Genomic DNA, 26566 nt, shown 5'->3' on the forward strand with positions numbered 1-26566 from the left:
TGGGAGGTGTTGGCAGGAGGGAGGGATGGTCAGAAACTAACAACTAAAGTAAGAGCTGACTTTGGTTGTGTTCTTGGGGTGTAGGCCAAAACACCACTGTCAACTGAGTGATGAGAATGGGGGAGGTCACAGGTACTCGAACCGCAGGATGGTGGGTGACTGCACTGGCTCCACACACGTGGAGCGCAGCACTGAAACGGCCTGCTTCCCGGGAGAGACAGGGCAGCTGCCGTGGCTTCGGGACGGTAGGCTGTGAGTGCAGACGGGACCACTGGCCTCCTCGGCGGCTGTGTGCCTACTGTGTCTTCCCACATTCCTAAGTTGACACCTACCTCCCCCAGGGGCATAGAGTTAGGATGGAGGGCCCCTGGGAGCTGATCAGGATTAGATAAGGTCAAAAGGTGGGCCTCTCTCGATAGGGTTGGTGTCCTTGTCAGGAGAGGAAGAGACCAGGGCTGGCTCTCCACGTGAGAGGACGCAGCCAGGCGGTGGTCAGGAAGGAGGCCCTCACCGGGAGCGGCCCTACTGGCACTTCGATCTCAGACGTGGAGCCTCTGCCATCATGACAAGTGTCTGCGGGAGGAGCAGGCCAGCCCGTACTGTGCTGTTAGGGCCACCTGGGCAGGCTTCCATAGCAGCCAGCGTGGCAGTGATAAGAGCCAGCGTTGGTTTCCTCCTTGATTTTAGAGCAAGGAAAGGAGAAAGAGAGAGAAACATTGATTTGTTGTCCATTCATTGATGCATTCATTCATTGGCTGATTGTTGTATGTGCCCTGACCAGGAATCGAACCTAGAACCCTGGCATATTGGGGTGATGCCCTAACTGACTGAACTACCTACCCAGCCAGGGCTAAAGTCATCATTCCTGAAAAATGTTTAATGGGATTCCAGGTCTTCAAAGACAATGGTAGCTTTCTAACAGACCCTTCGAGCATTTTCCATCCAAAGAACCACCAGAAAATAGACCAGGTGTGTACAATACCCTGTTCACACTTCCCTGTGTGGTGTCTTGGCCTTCTGCCCACTCTGATCCCTCCAACAGCCCGCGTGGGTGCACGGGCAGGAGGGCTGACTGGCCAGGTGGCCCTAACAGCACAGTACGGGCTGGCCTGCTCCTCCCGCAGACACTCGCAGGTGGCCAGAGGCAGAGGGGGGGTTGTAGGGAATCCAGCAGGTGGCCCTTGCCCCTGTGGATGGGGAACCCGCTTCACCAGGTAGAAACCTCAAGCCCAGGCCGGCCAAGCTTGCCCCCAACAGCACTTGAGGTGTGAAAAACATCTGGGATCAGAAGTTCATAAAATAAGGACAGAAACGGGCAAGAAACAACAGGAACAGTGGCTTGAACTGAAGAAGGAAATGTGAGAAAGCAAAAATATTTTAGAAGCGAAGTACTAGGTGCCAAGACTCCGGGTCAGGTCTGGGGAAGGGCTTCAGAAACAGGAAGACACGGGCCAGAGAGGGACTGCCCCGGAGGATGAGGTGCAGGGAGGTGGTGGTGACGTCAGGCCAGCAGAGAAGGCAGGCGTGTCGTCCAGTCCTTGAGGAAAACGACCTCGTGTTTCACACTCGCTCAAGGAAACGCTTCGTAGCAGGCAGAGGAGGAGGTGCCCCCGGGAACACAGGAGACCATTACACACCTGACGGCCGGCTCAGACGGTGGTTTCAGAGATGAGCCTCGGGGCCTGCAGGCGCAGAGACGACAGAGTACGTGGCAAGAGAATTTGTCGTCAGGCTTTTCAAAACGGACCCATGAAGCAAGGGGCCTGGATTTTAAGGACTTCCCTGATGAGACCTGAGTTGTCAGCATTGTTTGCTTTCAAAATATGGTACCTTTTTGTCTGGCTGCTTTTAAGAGTTTGTTCTTTATATTTTTATTTGATGACAGTGTGTGGTTTTCTTTGTGTCCTGCTGGGCACTTGCTGAGCTTCTTAGATCTTTGGGTTGAAATTTCATCAATTTTGGAAAGTTTCCTTTTATCATTTCCAGTATCTTTTTTTTTTTTTTTTTTTTGGCCTTTTTTTTCTCTCTTTTCTTCAGTATTCCAGTTACCTGTATGTAGGACCATCTTATAATGATCCCACAGGTCTCTGGTACTCTGTTCTGGTTCATTCTGGGGGTGGGGATTATTCTGAAAATCTTGGGTATACAGAGTCCCCAACTTAACGACGGTTTGACTTAGATTTTCCAACTTCAACGGTCGTGCAAAAGTGGTAATTCATTTGGGGCTTTGAGTTTTGATCTTTTCACGGTCAATAATGTGCGGTGTGGCCCACTCCTGTGATGCTGGGCAGGGTGGCCAGTGCTCTGAGCGTGTTTGCGGTGGGTCAGGCCAGGCTGGGGTGTTAGGTATATAGGATGCATTTCCAACTTACCATATTTTCCATTGACGGTGGGTTCATTGGATGCAGCGCCGTCTTAAGTCAAGGAGCATCCATGCTAATGCTCTCCTTTGTGTGTTTTGTCTGCCCTCGGTCTAGCCAGTTAATTCTTTTCAGATACTTTTAGTTCTGCAGTTTCCGTTTCTCCCTTTGTACCTTCTCTTTCTTGATTGACACCTTCCATCTCTCACCCCTCGGCCCCATTTCCCTCTGTACTCTAACAGAGCTACAGCAGTGGCCTCATTGTCTCTGCCATCCGATTCCCGCGGCCGGCTCTCCTGCGTATCCACTTGTTGGCGATTTCCCTCCCTTGTGTATGGGCAGCATTTCCTCCCTCAGTGTTCCATAATTTTTATTGCATTGCAAACATTGTGTGTGAAAGAGTAAGCCAGGCGTATTTCTCCCCAGAAAGCACGCCCTTCATCCCTCACCAGGCAGCTTGGGTGAGGGGCTGGTCTCTTCAATTAGCTTCGTTCACCCCTAGTTCAGATGTCTTCGAGTTTATGTCTCGACCTGCCCTGTGTTTCTTGCCCAGCCCCTCATCCTAGCAGGACTGTGGTTTCCATGCAGTGCAGGCTGCAGATTTCCCTCCGCCTTTCACTCCCACCCCAGCTTCACCACCCAAGCACCAAGAACAGTCCCATCAGGGGGAACCTGTCAAGCTTCTCGAGCTCCTCCAGGTTCCGGTCCATTCTGCAGGCCCACACCAGTATCGGCTCTTAGGTGGCCGCTGTCCCTAAAGTGCTGCCCTGAGCAAGCCCAGCCACCCACCGAGCCCAGCGCAGTGCTGCTGGGCAGATGCTTGCCAGCCTCTGCTCCCCTGGAGGGGCTCTTCTCCCTGCAGTTCTGCCCCTCGATTTCCTAGCATCCACATCTCTGATACATTTACAGTTATACAGGACTTTAAAATTTTGGGCTTGTGGACTGACGGTCTAGTGTCCGTATACACTGTGAAACAGTCGCCACAGTTCAGGACATTCACACACCTGTCACCCTGCCATCACCCTTTGTGTGTGCAGTGGGGACACAAGGTCTGTCCGCTCAGCAGCTATCCAGTACTCAACATGGTGTCGTTAACCACAGCCACCATGCTGGACAGTAGACCCCCAGGCTTACTCTCACAGCTGGAAGTTGTGCCCTTTGACCAGTATCTCCCGGGCTCCTTCACCCCTGTGACCCCATGCTGTTCTCTGGTTTTGTAAGTGCAGCTGTAGTTTTAGATCTCACCCGCGAGCGAGGTCATGAGGTACTTGTCTCTCTGTGTCGGGCTTACCTCACGCAGCACGGTGTCCTCCAGGCTCATCCAGGTTGTTGCAAGTAGCAGGACTTCCTCCTTTTTCAAAGGCTGAATCATACTCTTTATCTGTACACATACTTACCACTATATGTGCACGTATGTACAGTACATATCATCTTTTCTTGATCTGTGTCTCCGACTGTGACACTTGGGCCGCCTCCATGTCCTTGCTGTTGTTAATGATGCTCCAGTGAACGTGGGGGTATGGGCACCTGAGACCCTGACTTCATTGCCCTAGGGTCTGTGCCCAGAAGTGGCATTGCGGGGTCATGGTGGCTGTTTGATGTTTTTTGAGGACCTTCCACAGTTTTTCATAGTGGCTGCACCTATATATGATTTCTGTAATGAATGTGTCCTTTTTCTGGTGTTCTTTTAACCAGCTGAAGTTACGGTCTTCCTCAGCCGTCTGTTTCCATTCCGAATTCAAACTCCCAGTATTGTCTCTTGAACGTCTGCGGGGCCCTTTCATCCCCGACACTGGTCTCTGTGTTCTCTCTCCTAAAGAGAGAGGCATTGCTGTGGTTCCTCAGAGAACCAGCTGATCGTATTTCACTTGTTTTCTGGTTCACTTTTTGTCATATTTTATTTCTCCTCTTTTGGGGGTTGAATTTGCCGCTTACTTTCTAGTTTATTGAGATGACAGTTTTGACCTTTGATTTTCAAACCTCTCTTCTTTTCCAGGCTATAAATTTTCCCCAGTTCTCTTTTTCAGCAGGGTCCTCAGATTTTGGTGTTTCATGATGGCAATATTACTCAGTTCCAAGTATTTCCTAGTTTCCATATGGTTTATTCTTCACCATATGTTTACGTAAGGTGTTTCTCGATCCCCAAACGTTTGGAAATTTTTGTTGTGGTCTTCCTATGATTGATTTCTGGTCTGGCTCCACTGTAGTCAGAGAACATGAGGTAGATGACTCCTGTTTAGGGTTGCATTATGATACGGGCCGTGACCTACTCTGGCCATTGTTTGCTGTGCACTTGAAAGCCATGTGTGTTCTGCCACTGTTGGCAGAGTGTTCTCTGTGTGTTGATTAGGTCTAAAAATGCAAACTGTAGTGGGTAAAGAACTCATTCCCATTCAGGTTTTATGGCTGCCAGCAGTCTCCAAACAGAGAGGTTCATAAATTTGAAGAGTTGCAATGTACCAAGGGATCAGCAATTTGCATAAGAATATTATGAAAATATTTTCTGCCCTGGCTGGTGTTGTTTGGTTGGAACAATGACTCGTAAACCGAAAGGTCACAGGTTCAGTTCCCAGTCGGGGCACAAACCTAGGTCGCAGGTGTGGTCCCTGGTCAGGGCTCATACAAGAGGCAACCTCTCTTGATGTTTCTCTCTTGCATCAATGTTTCTCTCCCTCTCTCCCTCTCTTCCCCTCTCTCTAAAATCAAAAGCATGTCGTTGGGTGACGATTTTTTCCCCAAGTTGGGTATGCTTCATTGTTAAATTTGGTGCCAGCAAAATTTAAGAAAGTCAAAAAATACTCAAATAAAATTAACCTCAAATATTGTTTTTGCTATGTCCACTTCCAAAAATTACACAGCATCTTTAACACAATTTTCTTCGGCCATTCCTCAAGTGAATCAGTAAAACAAGGAGATACTCAAAATGTAACTAATAATATACACAACATCATTAATTTTCCTTGAATAAGTTAGTCTGTTCCAAAGTATTTCTGCCCAGAATGAGTAGGTGTGACAGGATGAACTCCAGTAGTTAAACCTGTGGTTTCTGGAGCCCCCGGACGACCCTGAACGACCGACCGGGCACCGGGAGAGTGGAGAGCAGACTGAGCAGACGGCAGCACAGCACTGAATCCATGTTGTGTAAGAACCTTTAGAGTTTCAACTGCGGTATTTCCGGTGCCACTTCTCATGATGCTGACCCCACAATTTCCCTTCTCAAATTTCACGCCTTCCTACTCATACCCTGTTGGTCACCATGCATTCTTTTTTAAGATTTTATTTATTTTGGACAGGAAGGGAGGGAGAGAGGGAGAGAAATGTCAGTGTGTGGTTGCCTCTCGCCTGCCTCCTACTGGGGGCCCAGCCCACAACCCAGGCATGTGCCCTGACCGGGAATTGAACCTACGACTTCCTGACTCGCAGGCCGGCACTCAATCCGTTAAGCCACATCAGCTAGGGAACCATCTGTTCTTTTTATGGCAGCTGATTTAGTCTTGCTTCCACAACAAGTCTGATCAAATGATCCCCAGGAAACACGAAGTTCCTTCTACTGGCTGTCTTGCCCCGGATGAGAGTTTGCAGCTCCTGGATCTGCTCATTCGTGTGTGGCAGCTTAAGCTGAGCCCTGATCTGCCAGGAGAGTTGGCTGTCCCTTAGGAGGGAGTCACTGGCCTATGCGTCATAGTTGCCACTGCAGCTCTCAGGGCTGAGGCTGGCGCAGGCGCCCCCTCCGCAGGTACACCAGGTGGTGTGACTGGTGAGGAGAGCCTGCTTGGCGCTGCCACGCCCCTCCCCTGCCGTGCATCTGGGATTAGGTCACCAGGTCACACAGCTCGCAGCTGGCTTGGGGCAGAGGCAGGGTTTACTTGTTGTGACGGAGCATGGCATGGAGCCTGGACATTGTCACCTCCCTGGCCATACACCGGACCCTGGGCTGGTCCCACAGCTGTCAACCAGCGTGATGCGTGATGTTTCCATCGACTGTGGAACATTCTTAGCGTCATCTCTTCATGTACAGCCGGCGTGGCGTTCTCCCACCCTTGCCCACGGGACTCCGCAGACAGGTGCCAGCCCGGTGTTCCCCGTCTCCTGTGCTTCGCTCTTGCTTTTCTCCTTCTGTCGTGTTCCACCTTGGACATCTTTTATTGCCGTTTCCCTAGTTCGCTAGTCCTGTCTGTTGCACCTGGCCACTGAGTTCTTCATTACAGATCGTGCATTTCTCAGTTCCAGAAGGCCAAACAGATCCTCTTTTTAAATAAGAATCAGGATTTACTTTTCTCACCCATGGGCCTGCAGACCCGCTGGGGCATTTGTTTCAGGCGGCCGGTGGGTCAGGTTTGGCCCTGGGGAGGGGGCAGGTCTGCTCCACGTGCTTTCAGTCTCCCCACGTGGAGCAGCTGCCGCAGTCTCCTCACACAGATGCTCTGACTCTGGTGAAGTTCTCCATTCCTGCCTCTATTTTGTTCATTTCCTCCACTGTCTTGAATGTATAAATTCTCTGATAACTCCAATTTCTAAAATATGAGTGAATCTTTGTATTTTTTCTCACTTTATAGTACTCAGTATGCTGTTTTCTTGTTTGTTAAGAGGGGAAGGGAGGGAGAAAAAGAGGGAGAGAAACATCGACCTGTTGCCTCTCACACGCCCCCAACTGGGGACCTGGCCTGCAACCCTCACCGTACTCCGTGCCCTGACTGGGAATCAATCCAGTGACCTTTTGATCCACACGCCGGCACTCAGTCCACTGAGCCACACCAGACATGGCTGCTCGGTAATTTTTAAATGGATGTTGGACGTTGCCATGACACCTAGAAGTGTCAGAGAGGGGCTGCGCAGGTCAGGTTACCTGCCCCTGCACAGGTGCAGCTTGGGGACAAAACTCAGCACTTCCGGGCACCTGCCATACACAAGGTGCAGCCCCAGGTCCAGATGGCAGAGACCCTAAGACCCCTGCACGGCTCATTGTAGCAGGGTCCCTGCTGACATCGGGAAAAGTGCCGGAAGTCCCAGGGTGTGGCTCCCCTGCTGGTGGCCGTGGCCATGTTGCCCACCACCTCAGGGTTCCCCACTGCTATACAGCAGGGGCAGGGTGAGGCCCCAGAACTTTCCCTGGGGGCTGGATGCCCACACCCAGGGACCCGCCCCTGTCCTGAGGGATTGTCTCACAGCCCTGCCTGCTGAGACTCCTCCCGGCTCCTCTCCACAGGCAGCCTTGCTCTCCACCACGAAGAACTTTCCTGTGCACAGGTCAGAGGTCATGGGGAGGGTCTCAACCCACCCCGGAGCCCTCCATGTACCATGTACTATTGAGAGACAGTGACTCCAGATGTAGGCAGGGGTCCCGGGTCCCCTTACGTGGGAGGGAACAGCCACAGAGAGGACAGTGCCAGGGCTCAGAGTTGCCAGGGTCCTGCCAGCTCCAACAGGAAGAAACACAGGTCAGGGCAGGTATTTCTTTTCCTTTATTTAAAAAAAATCATTTGGGGGTGTGGCGTGAAGAGGGCACACCTTTCATGGCTTCGGGGAGAACATAGTTTCCAGAAGGACTCACTGGGGCAGGAACACGTGGGGAGGGCCTGGGGTTCAGGGGAGGGGCTGCGCCCTCCAGCACCTGTGGGCAGAGCGCTCCCTCGGGGGCTGAGTGGGGCGGGGACACAGTATGTACAGGGGGGGCGGGCAGACAATGCCCTCTGATCCCATGGGCCAGTGGGCACATGACCACTGTGGCTGACCCACAGCATCACCCCTCCCAGGCAGATGGGCTGAGACCTGTGCCCTCAGCTGCAGGGCTGGGAGAGGCCTGTCCAGAGAGGCCAGGGGCTGGGGTGGGACCTGGCGGGAAAGCCAGCCTGCAGGGCCTTGAGGGGCACAAGCCCCTCATGGTTCCTATCCCTTGGGGCTCAGGCCTGCATCCTGGGGGCTGAGGTCACAGTGGCCTGAGCGTCCCCAGTAAACAGACCGGAAGACCCCAATCAAATGCACTGGAGGTGCCCCCCACACCATCTCCTACCAGATAAATGGAAATCCAAGATGCATTGCTATGTGCAGTTACAACAAGATGACGGCCTACACGATCCTCCTGTCCGGCAGCTGCTCAGGCAGCCTGGAGGAGCGGCAGGGCCGGGGGGCTGGATGCCCACACCCAGGGACCCGCCCCCCATCCTGAGGGATTGTCTCACAGCCCTGCCTGCCCAGACTCCTCCCGGCTCCTCTCCACAGGCAGCCTTGCTCACCACCATGGAGATGGCCAGAAACATGGCCAGGGGTGGGCATGGCATGGGGAGCCCTTGGGGGCTGGCATGGGACGTGGGGCGGTCCACTTGTCTCTGGTGGCTTCGGGCTGCCGTCCTCACGGCTGCGTGGGGGCCGGTGCCTAGGTGTAAAAGATCACCTCGGGGATCTGGCCGTCCTCCACGGACGTGCCGTTGTTGTTCCCGGCCGCGTAGCAAAAGGTGAAGCATGTCTTGGCCCCCGTCGTGGGCGACTCATGGGTCACCTTGCGCAGGCCTTTGGTGCCGTAGTGGGAGTCCGGGCCCTGCAGGGTTGGGGCCACAATGCGGTCAGGACCACCCCGAGACCAGGGCCCCCGCCGGGCAGGGGGTGGCGGAGCCCTGCACAGGCGTGTGTGCTGTGGGGCCTCAGGGGGGCAGACCCTGCAACCCACAACAGATGCCCCCCCCCCCGAGCCCCAACCATCGCAGGTGGCTAGAGGGTGGGTCAGGGTTCAAGTCAGGGGCCTGGAGAGGGGTCAAAGATCAGAGCTGGGGTCAAGGTCCTGAATAAGGTTTAGGTTTCGAGGCAGGGGTTAGTGTGGGAGGTCATGGTGGAATCCAGCATAGGGTTTAGGGGTCAAAATTAAGGTCAACGCAAGGGCATGGTTGTGGTGCTGGATAAAGTCTGGAGATCAGAGAAGGGTTAGATGCTGGGGTCCTTGATAGGGATCATATTTGGGGTCAGGGTCCTAGATAGATGGAATGGGGCAGCAAGATTTCATCACGCTACTCAGCACAACACACAACTTAAAGTTGATGAATTCTGGAATTTTCCATTTAATATTTTGGACAATGGGTAACTGAAACCACGAATAAGGGATAAGGGGGGACTACTGTACTATCAGACCAGAGTCCTATGCCCTTCAGGAAATTAAAGACAAAAGACAGGTAGGGTCAAAATGAATAGGGCTCAGGGGCCAGAGTTGGCGTCGGGTGTCAGGTGGGGTCCTGGGTCCGGGACCCAGGGGTCCAAGTCGGGGTTCTGTGCAGTATTCGGGGACTGGGGTTTACTGCAGGGTCGGGGTCAGGGTCAGGGTCAGGCACACCTTGAGCGTGGCGCAGGCCGTGTAGTTGACGTTGGGCAGCACCTCCACCGGCTCCTTGAACATGACTCGGAAAGTGCTGGCGGAGCCGTCGCAGCTGAAGCCCGTGTCGTTCTGGCCCAGCACTGTGTTGCTGTCTGTGTGGATGATCTGCGAGGGCCAGGCACCGCTCACCTGGGGCCTCGGTCCCCTGCTTTCCCCACGGGACCCCGCAGGGCAGGGTCCCACCTGGGACCCCTAACGAGGCCCATGGGGTTGGGCGCATAGCCCCTGAGACGCCAGAACATTCCCTCCATTTACGGTGTGTCATGGCACAGACCCTAACAAGGGAGAGATGGGGGAACCTGGGGGGGATGCTCTTGAGAAACGGGGGACACAGTGGGAGGGGCAGGGCCTGGGTGGGGCGTGGGGTGGTGTCTGGGGTTGGGCCTGACCTGGGGATGGGACCTAGATGTGGAGGCAGGGCCAGGGCGGCAGGTACCTGGATGTTCACTTGGTAATCCGTGGGTCCGTGGATGGAGCCGTATAATCCAAAGCCAACCACGAAGATGCGCTTGTTGACCGAGAACCTGATGGACAGAGACAGGCGCTAAACCCAGGACAACCCACCAGCAGGCCAGAGCACACACACAGGCACGGAGCCTTCCAGGGCCCCCTCCGCTGCTGGGCGCGAGAGGCCTCCCATGAAGTGGGGCTGCCTCCTGGGCGGGAAGTCCCTGCCCAGGGCCCCCGGCAGCTGTGCTCGTTGCCTGTGCCTCACTGCTGGCAACCCCGCTCCCCCACACCCAGCACCCTGACACAGCGCCCTCACCAGCCTCTCAGCCCCAGTGCCCGGCCCAGCTCCACACCCACCTGATGCGGTCACTGGTGCCGCTGTAGCCCCAGCGGCTCTCCACCTGCTGGAAGCGGTTGATGCTGCACTCCTTCCCACGGAGGCAGCAGCGCGGCCGGTCAATGAAGTCCACGCGGGGCTTGGGGTTGACGGTGAAGTGCAGGAAGAGGCTGACCACCTCTCGGTCCACAAGGATGCCTGACTGCGCAGGCCCTGCAGGCACAGGGAACGGTGGTCAGACTGGGGTGGGGTGTGGCCCGGGGCCAGGGAAGGGCAGGGTGGGGAAGGCTGGGTGACCCCCCGGCACAGAAGACACCAGAGTGCATGGGCATCTCAAGTCCACAGCATCTCTCAGAAGTGACATTGACTTTTCTGCAAAACGTTAGGGGTCCAGGCAGCCCCAAAATGGGGCCGTTCTGCCTCGGTGTCTGGGGCGGGGTCTGACACGGACGTGGGGCTAATGCTCTGACTAGCTGGCCCCCTGTGGACAGAATGCCTCCTCGTTGGCCCCGGGTCAGCCTGCCGGCGCCAGGCTCCACCCTCGGGCCTCCCCAGTCGACAGAGCAGGCAGCACCTTGCCTGTCCACACTCAGAGCCATTAGTGGCTGAGGGGTGACTCCCTGCTGGAAGTGGCCAGGGGGCCTGGCCAAGCAGCACTGGCCCACACGGGGAGACGATGGGACCTGCCCAGGGCAGGCCGGGAGCCAGGGTGGGGGAACCCGACAGTGACGGTGGAGGCCACATGCAAAAACGGACAGGCGGGGGCCTGGCACGCACCCCTCCCATTGCTGTTCTGCCTCCAGAACAGAAGGTGTGACACAGGCCCAAGCTCTACAAGAATCACTCATCCACCAACTCGGAGCCCAGGGCCACAGAAGGCCGGCCACAGCGTGGCTCAGAGCTCCCGTGGCCCAAAGCAGCAGATACGGACACGGCACGTCCGCACGCTCAGTGAGTAAGGAAGACAGAAAACCTAATGCAGTATGCTGACCATCGTTTTTTAATCTCTGCATAGAAAGTGTCTAAAGAAAAATATATCCGACCTCAACTGTGAAGCATGGAGCTAGGAGGGTTCAAACTTCTACTTTCTGGTACTTTCCAGTGGAACCCAAGCCGGGAAGTTCTCTAAAACACACAGGGGCAGAGAGACAAGCCCCTTGGGGCCCACTGCAGAGAGACAGGGCCTGAGGGGATGACACTGCCAGGAGGGGGGCTGTGTCACATGGGCCTGAGTCCCAGGGGGTCTGTCACCCAGATAGGCCGGGGGTCCTCGAGGAGAGTTGCTCTGGGGGTGAAGGCCAGTACGGAGAGGGAAGCCCAGCAAGCCTCCTGTAGGTGTCTCAGCACGGGACAGTCCGACGCTGTACCCAGGGGTCTCCCTCAGGGGACACCAGGCAAGGTATGAAGATATCTGTGGCTGTCATGACTGGGAGTGCTCCTGCTTCAAGTGGGGGGCCAGGGATGCTGCTCTGCACCCCACAGTGCCCGGGACAGCACCACAGAGAGTAACCCAGCCCTAGTGTTCCCAGAATGCAGAGACATTCTCTGAGGCATCACCCCAGGACTGATGTAACACTGTGGACCACCAATAAGTCTGACTTTCAGATCACAGAAGACGCATCCGCAGGACACACACATCCCAGCCAGTGCATCACGGGAGATACGCTCAGTTATGTTTGCTGTCGTTAAGTCAGCTGACCCTAGACCGGGGCAGGGCCCGGGCAGCGTGGGCCTGGGGGAGGCAGGGTGGCTGACACGTGCCGACCACAGAGCTGCATCGCAGGCCCCGTACGGAACCTTCCAGGACTGTCTGGCTCCAGCACCGGGGTCAGCACTAGCCCAGAGACGGACAGGAGGGGGAGGCCCAGTGCGGGGGACAGGGTTCCAGGCTGGCTGCCCAATGGCCCCCAAGATGTGGGCGTCCTCATGAGGTGGGTGGCTCCGTCAGGGCCACCCCCACATCGGCCCAGACCCCAGGCCCCGTAGCAGGGCCACTGCGACCATGGCCATTTCCCACCCCTTCACAGGCTCGTCAAGGACACTGAAGCCGGGGCCCACAGGGTGTGAGTCCGAGATGGGGACCCCCAGTGGCTGGCACACTCACACATACGGGTGTGGACACGGGAGCACAGAGGGAAGGAGACACCAAGATGCGGGCTGGCCGCACGGCACCTGGGGCCAGTCCGTGTTTATACGTTTGTGCCCAGTCCCAGCTCCCCATCAACGAGAAGAGAGTCGTCAGCACAGAGGGGCACACTTGTGTCCCTGGCAGGGCTCTTGGGCCGACACAAGGCTGGTGCCGGACCTGGCGGGACACTCGGCTGAGTCACACGCAGGGTCCCCAGGGGCCCCGCTGCTCCCGAGCAGCACCCCGCCCCGGTCCCCTGGACATCACCTGCGGCAAACTCCTCAATGGTCATCAGCGGGAAGCGGATGAGAGCCAGGGCCTTGCCCAGGACCTTCCGCTTGTTCTCGGGTGTCACCTGCAGCTGCTGACGCTGACACTCGGCCTCAGACCAGCGGACGACAGCGCTGAACAGGCGCACCTCGCGGATGCCCAGTGTGTCCCGCTCCAGGACAGCCACCAGCGTGTCTGAGGGGGGCAGAGGGGCCACATCAACGTGGATGCCGCAGCCCCAGCCAGGGACGGTCAGCACACGTGCACAGCCTCTGCCTCGCCATCTCATCACGGATGGCAGCAGAGGGCAGGGCCAGGCAGGAGCCGTCTGGCTGGTGAGGCCGAAAACCAGCAGCGCCCAGTCTCTGCGGGAGGAGCGCGCCCACCCTACCTCCAGATGGTGGAGTCCGGGGCACAAGGGCACCTCCCCCAGGTGCCCCGCAGGCCTCACCCAGGTCGATGTCCGTGAAGCCCTCCGCAGTGATGGCGTCGGCCGTGTTTTTGTCGATGTTCTCCAGGCACAGGCTGGCAAGCTGTGGTTCGTCAAAGAGCCGGGCCTGTGAGGGACAGTATGTCAACATCCAGCCCCGAGACAGGACCCGAGATGGATTTTGTGGTTTAAAACTTGTCACAAATGTCTAGTCTTGGGGCTTGGGTGCTCACACGGTGCCAGCCCGAGGGCACAGGAGATCTCCTCCAAGTTCACAGATACGCAGTAACCTTGGCCTGGGGTGGGGCGGGCGGGGCCAGAGAAGGAAGGACCCTGCTCCAGGCAGCCGCCTCCCTAGAGCGGGGCCCCCGCAGTCCAGGGCTGGAGGCAGGGGCAGCAGACAGGGATGACCCCTGGGGCGGCGGGCTCCATCACTCCTTGGGTCAGGCGGGAGCCCCTGGGGAGAGGGCCACCAGTGACCACGGGACACAAAAGCCCTGCGCCCGGCCCTCCTGGGCCCCTCGCTCTGGACCAGGTACCCAGGGCGGGGGCCGGGAGAGAGCAAGGTTCTGACTCCTTGTGCAGAGGAAGCGGGGCTGCGCTGAGACCCTGACTCCTCAGCCCCGTTCTCTGCCTGGGGCCTGGCGAGCACACCACCCGAGGCCCCTGTCTCAGCGGACGGCTGGAGTGGCCCCACGACAGTTCTGGCTCTGGCCCTTCAGAGTGACTCGGCAAGTGGCCCAGGTGCCCCCTCAGCGAGGGGTTTGCAAAGTTAACTTGGCTATGACCAGCCAGGGAGGGCAACCCACCTGTGCCCAGGCCTCCCGGTCCCCTGCAGCCCCACCACAGCCGGATGACCACACAGAGCCCAAAATGGACCTTCTCACAGAAACGTGAGCGCCTTCCCCCCCACACCTCAGCCCCTGAATCAAGGGCAAAGACAGCGGGAAACCTGCAGCCGAATGAACATGGGAGCCCCGCCCGCCACAAGCTGCCACGGCCGCCTAGAAAATGGAGGGGACCATCAGGGCGGGGGGCCAGGGCACCCTCCAGGGTGTCAAAGCCTGAGAAACCCCCAGCCCCCACCCCTGTCCCCCCCACCCCCAGCTCCTGCACCTGCGTCAGCAGCATGAAGGCGTTGTCCGCCCGCAGGTTCTTCTTCAGGAACTCCACGCAGTGTGCCTCCAGTGCAGGCACCGCGTACTTCTTGGCCGTGTACAGTGTGGTCATGACCGTCTCGGGCCCGATCTGAACTTCGTCCGAGTAGAGAAACCTGGGGAGGGATGGCGGTGTCCGTGAGGCAGGACCCTAGGGACCCTGGTGCTGTTAGAGCCCCAGCAAGACCCCACACTAACCCCCACCCCACTGGCCCGGCCCCGAGGGACCTGCCAGAACCACCTGTTGCCCTCTAACCTGCAGACATGCAGGCCCAGACATGACGGACCAGCGAAGGCCATCACCAGGGGACACCAGTGAGCAGCTGAAGCACCCATGCTCCAGCACGGGACACACCCGCACTGCAGGCCCGCTCCCCTCCCACGCGGGGATGCCAGGGCAAAGGCTGCCACGAGTTTGCTGGGGACACGGGGACATTTCCACACCTCCCGACCTGCACGGCAGGCCTTATGGCAAAGCTGAGTGGGCAGGTCACAGACACGTGTGGACACCGTGACCAAGCACCTGACTCTGAATGTGGGTCGGAGGTTGGGGTCGACAAAAAATGGTGAGGCCACGGAGAAATCCGAGTCCTGCGCACGGTGGTGGGAGCGCAGCAGAGAGCCCAGCACAGCCCAGCAGCTGGCGTCCCCGGGGTCAGGGAGACCCTGCACTGCCCCCCACAGGACGGCCCCACCCCGAGGTCAGCTGTGCAGAGGAACCCCGAAGGGGGACAGGCCCTGATGCGCGCAGGAGGACCAGTGAGCCGCTCCCACACCAACGGTGAGAGGGAACGTTGCCTCCTTCCAGAGGGCAATTGTGTGGCACTTACCGAAGCCCAGAGAAAAACAGACAGGGAGACAGATGGAAGGACAGAGACAGTGCTCCCCGAGTCTGGGTTTGGGGCTGCAGCCTGTTGCCTGATTTGGGGAGTTTGGGGGGATATCTCTTTTATTGTTTAAAAGTAAAGTCTACATAACGTAAACTTTACCACCTTAACCATTTTTAAGTGCACAGCTCAGTGGCATGAAGCACATTCACACTTTGTAAACACTGACTTGAGAGAGAGGGAAGGGGGAGAGACCCAAAGCGGGGGGGCATCAACGTGCTGTCCCACTGGTTTACGCGCTCAGTGGCTGCTCCTCGGACGCGCCCCGATGGGGACCAAACTGGCACGTGCGCGCTGTCGTGCGGCCGTCGCCAACGTCCGTCTCCGCAACTGTCGCATCTCCCCAAGCTGACACTCCGTCCCCATCGAACACTAACTTCCCTCCCCCAGCCCCTGCTCCCACCAACCACTTCCTGTCCCTGTGGACCTGACTCCTCCAGGGGCCTCCTGTGAGTGGGGTCCCACAGTGCCTGTCCCTCCGTGCCTGGCTTATTTCACCAACAAGGTCCTCGAGGGTCAGTCACGTCGTAGCAGGTGTCAGAATGTCCTTCCCTGTTAAGGCTGAAGGACACTGCAGTACGTGGATGGGCCTCGGGACGGCGCTCAGGGGAGGGGCCAGTCACAGGGGGCCACAGGGTGCGCGATGCCGTTCATGTAAAGCGTGCAGAACAGGCACGTCCAGAGAGACAGCGGTCCGCGGTTGCCAGGTGCTGCGGAGGGGGCTGGGGAGTAACTGCTAGTGGGGATGGGGCTTCTTTTTGGAGTGATAGAATGTTCTGGAACCAGATACAGGAGGTGGTGGCACACATCTGTAAATTACTTCTAAACACCACTGAATTGTACACCTTAAATGAATGAACCACCATATGTGGTAAACGGATTAAATGTCCATTTTAAACATACAAAAATTAAAACAGGGTGGGGGTCTCCAGAGCCACCCCTCACCGTGGAGGCGCATTCCAGGCAACCCCAGGGAGCCAGGTTTTGGAGGTGACGTCACCAGGGCCTTTGTTTCCTCCCCAAGCCCTGTCTGTTTCCCGACATTTCAGACGACCAGGCCGCCCATCCCGCCCCTCAGCCGGGAGGCCCCGGAGAGCCTTACTTGAGCAGCGCCAGGAAGGCCGCCGGCTCCACGTCGGGCAGCTCGATCTCGGTGGACGTGGTGGCCATGCCTCCATTGAACATGGCATCGAAGACGGCGCTGCCCACGGCGAGCACGAACCTGGAATGAAGGGCGGACCCGGTTACCCTCCACGTGGCCCGCCTAGCCCCATCACCCAAGCCTGGGGCTGTGGGAGGGGGGGAGGGGCGTGTGAAGCAAGTATCCCCACCAGAGACCCTGGGAGGTGCTGCAGCAGCTACTCCGCTGTCAGCTGCCCCCACCAACAGACGCCGTGCCCAGAGCATCCTGGTGGCTGAGGCTTCCAGAAGAGAGGCATCGCAGAGCAAGAAGGCCATTCAATGGACCAAGAGCAATGTGAGGTCAGAACTGAAGTCATGTCCCCCATGGTAGACGGCTTAATGCCCTCTGCCAGCTTCCTCCATCCATCCGTCCGTCCGTCCATCCGGTCACCACTCGCTCAGGCATGCATGCTCTCACTCGCACACTCACTCATTCACGCCCTCACTCACTCACTTGCTCTACTCACACCTCCCCTGTGCTCGGCCTCTGGGTACTGGGGCCCCTGCTTTCTTAGAAGGAGGCAGACACAGGTCAAGGGCGCAGACAGCCTGGTAGTGGGGTGGAAAGGAGACGAATGCAGGGCCGTGAGGGGAGTGAGGGTCAGGACAGGCCTGGCAGGGAACCTGTGCGGGGCTGAGTGTGCGGGACAGGGCTCAGAGGTCAGGGGAATGACAGGGGCACTGGGAGGCAATGGCTGTGGGGCATCCTGTGAGTTCTGCCAGCAGTGACTCAGCCGCTCCGGTCTACCTGCCTGTGCTTCTTCAGCTCGCAGGGCAGGATGACCCAGTGGGTGAAGACAAGCTGAGAAGAGCACCCAGCCTTCCCTCCAACCAGCTGAGAACCCATGGGAGCCAGGGGGCAGGGTCTCTGGAAGGACTCTGTGGTGACCACATGAGGACAGTGCCACCAGCTCTGTGCTGTCCATCCTCGGTCCCCAGGACCCACCCTGCAACAGCCTCTCCCCAGGGAAGTGCAGACGGCTCAGGAGCCACAGCCCAGCGACCTGCACACTGCAGAGTGCCTGCCCCCAGGTCCGCGAGGCTCTTGTATCACATCCCTGCCCGGAGTCCCCGAGCAGCCACCCCACTCGGAAGTCTCCAAAGTCAGCAGCCACCAGCCCTGCGTGCTCTGCTCGAGCCTGGGGCACCCTTCACATAGCACCCGGCCAAACCCTACCTTAGACTAAACTGGGCCGGGATTCTGGGCCAAAGGCTGCTCTCCCTGCTTGCCTCTGTGTCAGCGAACATCGGCAAAGACAGGACAAACCGACTTCACGGGCCTCCTGGAACAGTGCACTGAGGACACTCATCACTGCCCAACGCCCAAAGGCGCGAGGGAGATGGAAACGGAAAGGTGGAACGGATGTGCCCTGCAGGCCGGCGTGGTGAGAGGGTGGAGGGGCTGCCGTGATATCGGACAGAACGGACCTGAGGACGAGGAACAGTCCAGGAGAAAAGGGGTAGCCCACCAGGAGCAGGTAGCCACTGCACACGCGCACACCCAGCAACAGTGCCCCCAAAACACACGGGGCAGGACAGCGCTCACGGGGGGAAGGAGGTGTCCGACGGCCACGGTTGGAGGCTGGCACGCCCGCCCTCAACGACGGACAGGACTGCGGAAAAGCAGCGAGGGCGCTGGAGCACTGAACTGCAGCATCCGCCAACTCGACCAAGTGGCTGCACAGAACCTCAACCCGGGAATGGAAGAGTCGAGTTCTTTTGGGCGCACGCAGAACACCGTGCACAACAGACCGCACGCGAGGCCACACAAACACACTTAAAACCACTGCGACCAGGCACATTCCCCAGACACAGAGGGGCGGAATCATAATCAACGACAGAGAGAACCCTGAGATACCGCCGAATGCTTGGAAGTGGGGTGACACACTTCCAGGTAACCCAGGGGCCACGGAAGGAAGACCAGGGACCCTGGAGAATGAAGACGAGGCACACCCAAATGCAAGGGGTGCGGTTCCCAGGGCTCAGGGGTCAAATATTGCATCTTTACTAAATAAAGACCTCGACAAGGCAAGCTTCCACCTCGAGAATCTAGAAAACAAGTAGCAAATCAAACTCAAAGAAAGATGCAACTAATAAAAGTGGGAGCAGGAATTGAGAAAATTAGGAATGGGAAAGTAGAGAACACCAATGGAACCAAAATTGTTGTTTGAAGAGAAATCCATCGCTAAAGCTTTAGCCAGACTGACCAGGAAAGCAAAGGGCGCACAGGCCACCGGGGCCGGGACGGAGGGCGGGGCCGGCACTGCAGACACAGGAGATGGTGCGGGACTTTCCCAGCAACTTCCTGGCAACCAGTGACAACTAAGATGAAATGGACTGTTTCCTGGAAAGACACGAACGACCAAAGCAACTCCTGAAGAAGAGAAAATCTTCCATCAAAGAGAAGCCCAGCCCAGATGGCCGCACAGGCGTTGGAGCACGGATTCTGGAGGCAGCACCACCACCCCGCACCCGCTGCTCTGGACACTGGACCAGGGAGCCTTTCCGGCTCATCCACGAGGCCCACGGCACCTCAGCACTGCAGGGGCTGGGAGATGGCACGGCTACCTGGGAAGGCGGTTTCTTACAAGGCCAAAGGTAAGAGCTAGCCCGAGACGCACCCTTCCCACCCCTGAGCATTTATTTGCCCAAGAGAAAAGGAACCGCATCTGCACGTGGAGCAGTACATGCGTGTTCACGGCGGCGTCGCTCCTAACGGCAACACAGTGGAAGGGACTCACACGCCCACCCCTGGTGAGTGGACAAACCACGGCCCGCCCACAGGATGGCTTTCAGCAGTAAACAGCAACTCTACGTTAGCACTCCACAGCACCGCCAAATCTCAAAAACATTACCCTAAACCAGTGAGAGCAGAGAAGCGGAGAGCAGAGATCAGCAGTTGTCTGGGGTCCGGGTTGGGAGCAGGGAACTTCTGGGGTGATGGGTGCGCTAAAACTGGGCTGTGACACTTGACAGCCAGGTAAACCTTCTCCACTGTCATTGGATCAAACAAACCCAAATCCAGCAAAGTTCTTAATGATGCCCCACACCCACACTTCCTGAAAACCAAGTAAACAAGGAACAGAGGGAAGGTTCCCTGCCTTGTTGATGAGAATTTGTGGGAAACCAATCTCGAGGCTCACGTGTAACTACGAACATCGCCAAGGCTGCCAGCTGCCCCCCGTGATGGAGCAACAGCCTGGGGGTCAGAAATGCAGTAAGAATCGAAAAATGTAAGACAGAAATAGGAGAGACAGACAGAAGTGATTTGCCCATAAAAAAGATTCTCTAATTTAAAATTCTAAGCTTGCACTGCCAATATGGTTGCTATTGGCCCCACAGAGCTACTTAAATCTGAATTAAAATTAAACTAATTAAAAGGGTCGAGTCCTTGGTCTCGACAGCCACATTTCAAATGTTCAGGAGCCACACAAGCCTGGTCGTGGAGCGCACAGGTCTGGAACAGTCCCACTAGCGCGGGAAAGTCCGCTGCACAGGGCGAGGCCAGCGTCTCCTGAACGGCTGTAAACACTGAGAGGGCTCAGAAATAAATTCAAATCACATAAAAATAAATATGCCCCAGAATCTATAGCTTCCCAGCAATAATCAGCTAGAAAAAACATAATGGGGAAAAGATTATCCCCAAAAGAAATAATAACAAAACACCTAGGCAAAAACTCAGCAATAAACATACCAGAGCCATACAGTGCTGGAAACTACAAAACTTTCACCAGGACACCGAGAAAATGCCCAGAGCACATGAACAGAGATCATGCCCCCAGACATACTCCAATATGTTTTTAAAGATGGTATTTATTTTTTAGACAGAGGGGAAAGAAGGGAGAGAAAACAAAGTAGAAGAGAACAAGCGAGTGATTGCCTCTCTCACACCCCCAACTGGGACCTGGCCCACAATCCAGGCATGTGCCCTGACCGGGAATCGAGCCAGCAACCCTTCAGTCTGCAGGCCAGTGCTCAATCCACTGAGTCACACCAGCCAAGGCAGTACTCCATATTTTAACTGGGAGTTCTCCTAGCATCTCTGGGAAGACCAATTCCCCACTAAGTTGCTTTAGTAGTTGATCAATTGATTCACAAAATCATTAAGGAGCAACTAGACCAGTGAACTCGGCCCTTGGACTCAACCCTCCCCACCACTTGTTTTTGTAAACAGTTTCACTGGAAAACAGCCATCCTCACTCACATATGCGTTCCTGTTCTGGTATTGCAAAGGCAGAATTAAGCAGCTGGGCTGGAGACCCTGTGGCCCACCAAAAATATTTACTATCTGGCTCCTCACACACGTTTGCCGCTGCTGCGCTCGAAGATGCGTTCCGCAGGGAGACACTTTTCTGTCAGCGCCATGTCTCCATGGCTGTGGGCTGGAGGGGCGGGCAGAGGGGTGATCGATTCTGCAAGAGTCCATGTATCAGATCAGCTGCAAAGGTCTCGACACAAAATAAAATTGGGGAGAACTTCTTCAGCAATCCTCAAAATACACCGAAGAGCCACTGTCATCAAAAGAGGTGTCACACTTTGACCAGTGTAGCTCAGTGGGTTGCACGTCATTCCACAAAGCAAAAGGTCTCCAGTTCAATTCCTGGTCAGGGCACTTGCCTAGGGTGCGGTTCAGTCCCCAGCAGGGGGCGTGTGTGAGGCAACTGGCCATGTTTCTCTGCCTCTCTTTCTCCCTCCCTTTCCCTCTGTCAATAAATAAATAAAATCTTTCAAAAATAAATTAAAAATTAAGTTAAAAAAAAAAGAAAGGTATTGCTGGACTAACGCAAACACAGATCACAAAAGAAGCCCTGGACACAAACTGTCCCACGTTCCAGACTCCTCAGTGTGGCCACATTCTCCATGAGAGTGAAGAAAGAGATCTGAGTTAATTTTGCACAAGTGCCAGATGCCTGTGTCCACATATATGCTACCCTGACGACATTTGCTACCTCCTCAGAGCAAGCCCTGAGAATGTACGCATTTGATCTATCAGGTAGGGCCAACATGTACTTATTGAGCACCTACTGTATGCCAAGCATTCTCCTGGCACTGGGGATGCAGGACAGGGGACAGGCACAGCCTTGCCCACAGCTAGCCAAGAGCAACACAGTACAGACTTCGGGCTTTGGAAAGTTAGAAGAAAACAGCGCTGTGAGAAGAAACACAACAGCACGGGGTGGTGGGGCAGAGGCTGCAAAGCTGAGCAGAGCAGGAGACGGGACGTGAGCCCACCCAGGGCTAGCCCCTTCTGCAGTCACAGATGCCAACCTCTGTTCCCGGTCCTTAGCCCCACTTCACCCTGCACCCAAAGAGCAGGGGCCACTCTGAGTCTCAGCCATGACCACCCTAAGCTGGGCCTTCGGAGCCGTGGGTCCCGACCACACCTTAAAATTAGCATAAGCCTCTCCCTCTCTGCTCTTTAAAGTCTGTCTCAGGCCTTGTTCCCATGTCACCAGTGCTGGCACTGATGTCCACTTTCTGCCCCAGGACCCTGTCTTGTGTCCCAGGTGGCATATGGCCATCCCCTTAGGATGCCCAGACTGTGACATTCTCTCCACCTTTCGCTGGTGTTCACGCCCTGGGCGGTCTGGAGGAGCGACCGCTGTGTCCTGCAGGAGACGCCCAGGCCAGGTTTGCTGTGCACTTTCTCCTGATTAGACTGGAGAGACAGGTTTCCGAGGCTGCTACCCAAAGTGCTGCAGATGGAATCCTGTTCTCTCCCAGTCCTGGAGGCCAGACTTCCAAACTCAAGGCGTCACATGGCCTGCTCCCTCCAGAGGCCCACAGGGAGGGTCCCCTCCTGCCTCTCCCAGCCTCCGGGGGCTCCAGTGTCCCTGGGCCTGTGGCCACCTCACCCCAGTCTCTCCGTCTGTCATCGCAGGGCTGGCTGTTCTCTCTCCTCTGGGAGTCTCCCACAAGGACACTGTCATTGGGTTTGGGGACACCCAGTAATGCGCTCATCTTGGGACCCTCACCTGAGTAACATCTGCAGAGTCCCTTTTCCAAATAAGGTTCCAATCACAGGTTCTGGTGATTAGGACACAAACACGTCTATTTTTGGAGGGGTGCCCCTACTGAGCCCACTACACCAGGGTTACAGTTTGGGGGCAAAGGCACATCCAGGTGAGGTGCCCTTCCCGTCACATGCTCAGGGTGTCCGACAGGCACACATCACCCTGTGGTTGACCCTTGGCCGCCTGGCTGAGAAGGGCTCTGCTCTCCACTCAATTCTTTACATAAAGTCCCCAAACCCAGCCCCCTCAGGAGGAGTGGCAACAAAGTTGGCTGGGCAGTGTCCCCCTTGACCAGGAACCAGGAGGCTCTTCTGCCACTCACAGCACGCTCTCCACCAGCCCCGCCCCCAGGACATTAACTCCGCCTCCATCTAGCTCCTGGTTCTTTAGTGGAGCCCTGGGCTGCTGTGATAAGCACATGGTTGGGTCATGGAGTCACTCCTCCCAGTGGTCCCAGGACAGAGACACCTGAATGGCAGTCCCAGGTCACAGATGGGGAAACTGAGGGGCAGAGAACCCAGAGTCACTCACTGGGCAGTCACCCACCTAACCACCACAGGTAAAGTTTTAATAAATTTAAATAAAATAATCACCCAAAAGCAAAAAAGGAAAAACAATTAGAACCTTCTACAGGGGGGTCCATAGAGTGGGGCACCAATGCCAAGGCAATGGGATAAAAAAAGTGACACCGGCCTGGCCCAGTCATCAAGTACCCAGGGCCAGGGAGCTCTCAGGACCCAGGGGGACAACCCACAGCTGCAGAAGTGGCAGTGTGTACCAGTGACGTGCTCCAGGGAAGCCGGGCAGAGAGCCCACAGTGACATGAAACTTGTGAAGCAAGTGCCCCAAGAAAGTGACAGGTCCAGGGGGCAGGACAGTCTGATGAACACTGGGATGCAAGCATGCGCCCCCACACCCAGAAGAGGCTGCACCTAGGACCCCACTTTCAGGGTGGCTCCTTGCCGCCATTCCTAAGCACCCCTCCTTCTCCATCCACACACTGTCCCCAGGCCGACCCGTCCACTCCTGTCATGATGGGCCCTTGCAAACCACAGACCCCAAAGGCACACTGCTCCGGTCCCACTGCCTCTGGCTGTCTTTCGGCGGTGCCTCGTCCCTCTGACACAGCGTGGGCCTCCATGCCTGCCCTCCCCTGGGGTGCTCAGGCCATGAGTCCGGGAAACCCCACCAAGGCCCCCACGCTTCCTCAGCTGCCAAGCTACCCCTCAGCACCCCACAGGAACATGCCTCCCCCGAAGAGACGCCGAACCCTACCCTTTGTGTCCCCCGTCTGCTGCCCCCATCAAGCCAGTTGTCTCCCATGGTGTCTGTGGCCCACTCTACCCTTCAAAGCAGATGCGGTCACAGTGGCCCAGGGTGCTTCTTGCTCCCTCTGCTCAGGCTTTGCTTAGGCTCCCAAGTGGGCTGGGGGCCCCTCTGATTTCCAGGCCTCATCTCCCTGAGCCCGGAGCCCTACGCGTTCCTTCCTGTCCCGCTCAGCACCACTTGCTCAGGGGTGTCCACCCTGGAGCAGGGCAGCCTATCATCACGCCCGGGCCCTTGTGTCTGCCTCCTGCTCTCAAAAAGTGTCACTACCTGTCACACCTGTCCCTCCTCACTTCCCTCTCCCACCAGAGCCCAGGCTCCAGGGCCACCAGCCAGGCCTCTCTTCTGCTTCTCTCCAGGGGTCCCTGTGCCCACCTTTCTTGTCCCCATTTTGCCACCAGCCAACAGACCTTCAAGCACAACTTAACACATGTTCCAAGGTCAGCAAGCACTCAGAGTAGGGGCCCCCCACCCCCTCACTGCCCTCAAGCAAAACCCTGAGGTCCCCTCAGGGGGTACGGCTTCCAGCTGCACTGACCTGCCCCTCCCCGGAGGGCTCTAGGAGGGTCAGGTGGGCAGGACAGCCTAGACTGGACTAGGTAGTATTTAGGAGCAGGAGGGGCATGAAGACGGCCAGGGGTCCAGGAGGGAATCACAGGTGGCAAACGGACCATGCCCCCCGCCCCTACTCCAAGCTTAGAGGGGCAGTCCACATGGGTGACAGGAGAGAGGGCCGCACACACACCAGGGAGAAGCCAGGATAGGTCCTGGGGACCTGACCACAGGCCTGGAACATTCTGAGGACAGGAATCCAGGCTCAGTTGTGCACAAGTAACCAAGAAGAAGCCAACAAGATTCTCGAAGGCACAGGTTACAGACCACGCTCCAGAGAGGCAGAGGACCCTCGCAGCAGGTTGGGGGACACCGCCAGAGGAGAGGCAAGAAAGCCCCCAATCCCCCTTCCCCCATGGGTCCCCCAGTGAGCCTTCCCCACCGGGGTCCCTGAGGTGTGATGGGAAGCAAGGTCAGAGGGACAGGAGTGGGCAGGACTGTGTCTGACATTAGCCCACCCAGCCCAGGAGTTTGAGGGCTGCACCCTGAAACTGGCAGAGGGATGGGGCCTGGACCAACAAGGCCTCCTTTTCCAGAGAGGAGGCCTGGGGGTTGGGAGACAAAGGGCTGGGGAGGTCCAGGGACTGGGGTCAGGGGGCTGGAAGGGCCCTGGGATTGGGGGGTCAGAGCTAGAGGGTGGTAAGGGAGCTAGGGAGGGTCAGGACACTGGGGGAGTCAGGGGGCTGGGGGTCACAGGAAGGGGCTACATAGTTTAGGAATCTGGGGGTCCTGGGTTTATGAGGGGGAGTCTGGAGGAGTTCTGGGGGCCACGACATGGAGGAGGTCTCTGGGGCAGGATGGCAGGTCCCAAAGGTGGAGGAGCTGGTAGGAGTCGCAGGGCCTGGAAATCCTGGCCAGGGTGGTAGGGTTGGGGGCAGTTAGTTATAGGGCCACAAATTTCTGATGGGGATCCTGGAAACAGGGAAGGGCTAGTATCTGGGGGCTGCGGGTTGGGTGGGGGCCTGGCAGGGTCACAGGGCCCAGTGAAGGTGGGGCGTGCAGAGGGTGACTGAAGGCAGGGGAGGTCCTGGAGGGGTCATGTGGGATAACGGCGATCTGGCAGGGTCCTAGGGTCCAAGTGGTGAGACTTAGGGGCCCTGGTGGGGTCATGGAGGGTCCTGGGATGGCAGGTCCTGGGATGGCAGGGTCTGGGATGGCAGGGTCTGGGGATAGACCATCCGGGGTCCTGGAGATGGCAATGGAAGGTCCCGGGGTGGCGGGTGCGGGGATGGTGGAGTCCCGGGGATGATGGGTCCCGGAGATAGCGGGTCCCGGGGTCCTGGGAGGAGGGGTCCGGGGTCCCGGGTTCGGGGATGGTGGGTCCCAGGGTCCGGGATCCGGGTCCCGGAGCGGCGCGGCCCACCTGTGCGCGGGGATGCGCTGCGCGCCGAGCCCCTTGCCCACCAGGAAATGCACGTCGCACAGCACCTCGTTGTTGAAGAGGAAGGCGAAGCGCTCCTGCACCGTGGGCTTGGTGGCCTGCCAGTTGTACACCGGCTCGCGCAGCAGCGCCGCCGCCCCCGGCTCCTCGGCCGCCCGCTCCCCGCCCGCCGCGGCCTGCGCGCCCGGCCCCGAGCCCGGAGGGGACGTCCCGGGGGCAGCGGGAGCCGAGGCGGCGGCGGCGGCCGCGTTGCCGGGGGCCGGGGCAGCGTTGGCGCTGGGACCCGGGCCGCCCCCCGCGCCCGCACCGACACCCGGCGGGCACGACGCGCGGCCGCCGCTCCCACCCGCCGCCATCTTGTCGGTGCGGCGCCGCGGGGCGGGCGGGGCCGGCCTGTCTGGCTGGGGCGGGCGCAGGGAGGGGGAGGGGAGGGGAGGGGCGACGGGAGGGGGGGACCGAGGAGGGGGCGTGGGGAGAGAGGTGGGGGAGGGAGAGGGAGGGACGGAAAGAGCGGCGGGGGCTGGTGGAGAATCGGCACCTCAGATCCGGGGCTCCACATCCCAGACCTCAGACAGGGACCCCACCAGCTACATCTGCTTCGGACTCGCACCCCGGACTCTAGACCTTTCACTTCAGACCCCAGCCCCGGATTCTAGATCGCACTCCTCAGAC

At 57.6% G+C, this 26566-nt stretch overlaps 1 protein-coding gene and 1 long non-coding RNA gene across 3 annotated transcripts; one reads left to right on the forward strand and one right to left on the reverse strand.

The window, feature by feature from the left end:
• The first annotated feature begins 7 nt into the window (after positions 1–7).
• LOC118501984 lies at positions 8–1346 on the forward strand. Its single transcript, XR_004904650.1, has 2 exons — positions 8–1080; positions 1135–1346. It is a non-coding gene; the product is annotated as an uncharacterized LOC118501984 (long non-coding RNA).
• A 6458-nt stretch (positions 1347–7804) lies between these two features.
• Positions 7805–26275, reverse strand: BTBD2 (BTB domain containing 2). 2 transcript variants are annotated; one of them, XM_028520573.2, is made up of 9 exons: positions 25877–26275; positions 16482–16601; positions 14452–14608; positions 13357–13462; positions 12903–13100; positions 10528–10720; positions 10157–10244; positions 9679–9825; positions 7805–8895 (listed from the first exon to the last, which is right to left on the reverse strand). In XM_028520573.2, exons 1-9 carry the CDS (start codon positions 26248–26250, stop codon positions 8734–8736), a joined length of 1545 nt encoding a protein of 514 aa, XP_028376374.1. In that variant the 5' UTR covers positions 26251–26275; the 3' UTR covers positions 7805–8733. The 2 variants fall into 2 exon arrangements, with proteins under 2 accessions (XP_028376374.1, XP_035888052.1); XM_036032159.1 differs by having other exon boundaries at positions 25942–26255.
• Positions 26276–26566: the final 291 nt, after the last annotated feature.

Source organism: Phyllostomus discolor, chromosome 8 (assembly GCF_004126475.2).
Source record: "Phyllostomus discolor isolate MPI-MPIP mPhyDis1 chromosome 8, mPhyDis1.pri.v3, whole genome shotgun sequence".
Classification (NCBI taxonomy): Eukaryota; Metazoa; Chordata; class Mammalia; order Chiroptera; family Phyllostomidae; genus Phyllostomus; species Phyllostomus discolor.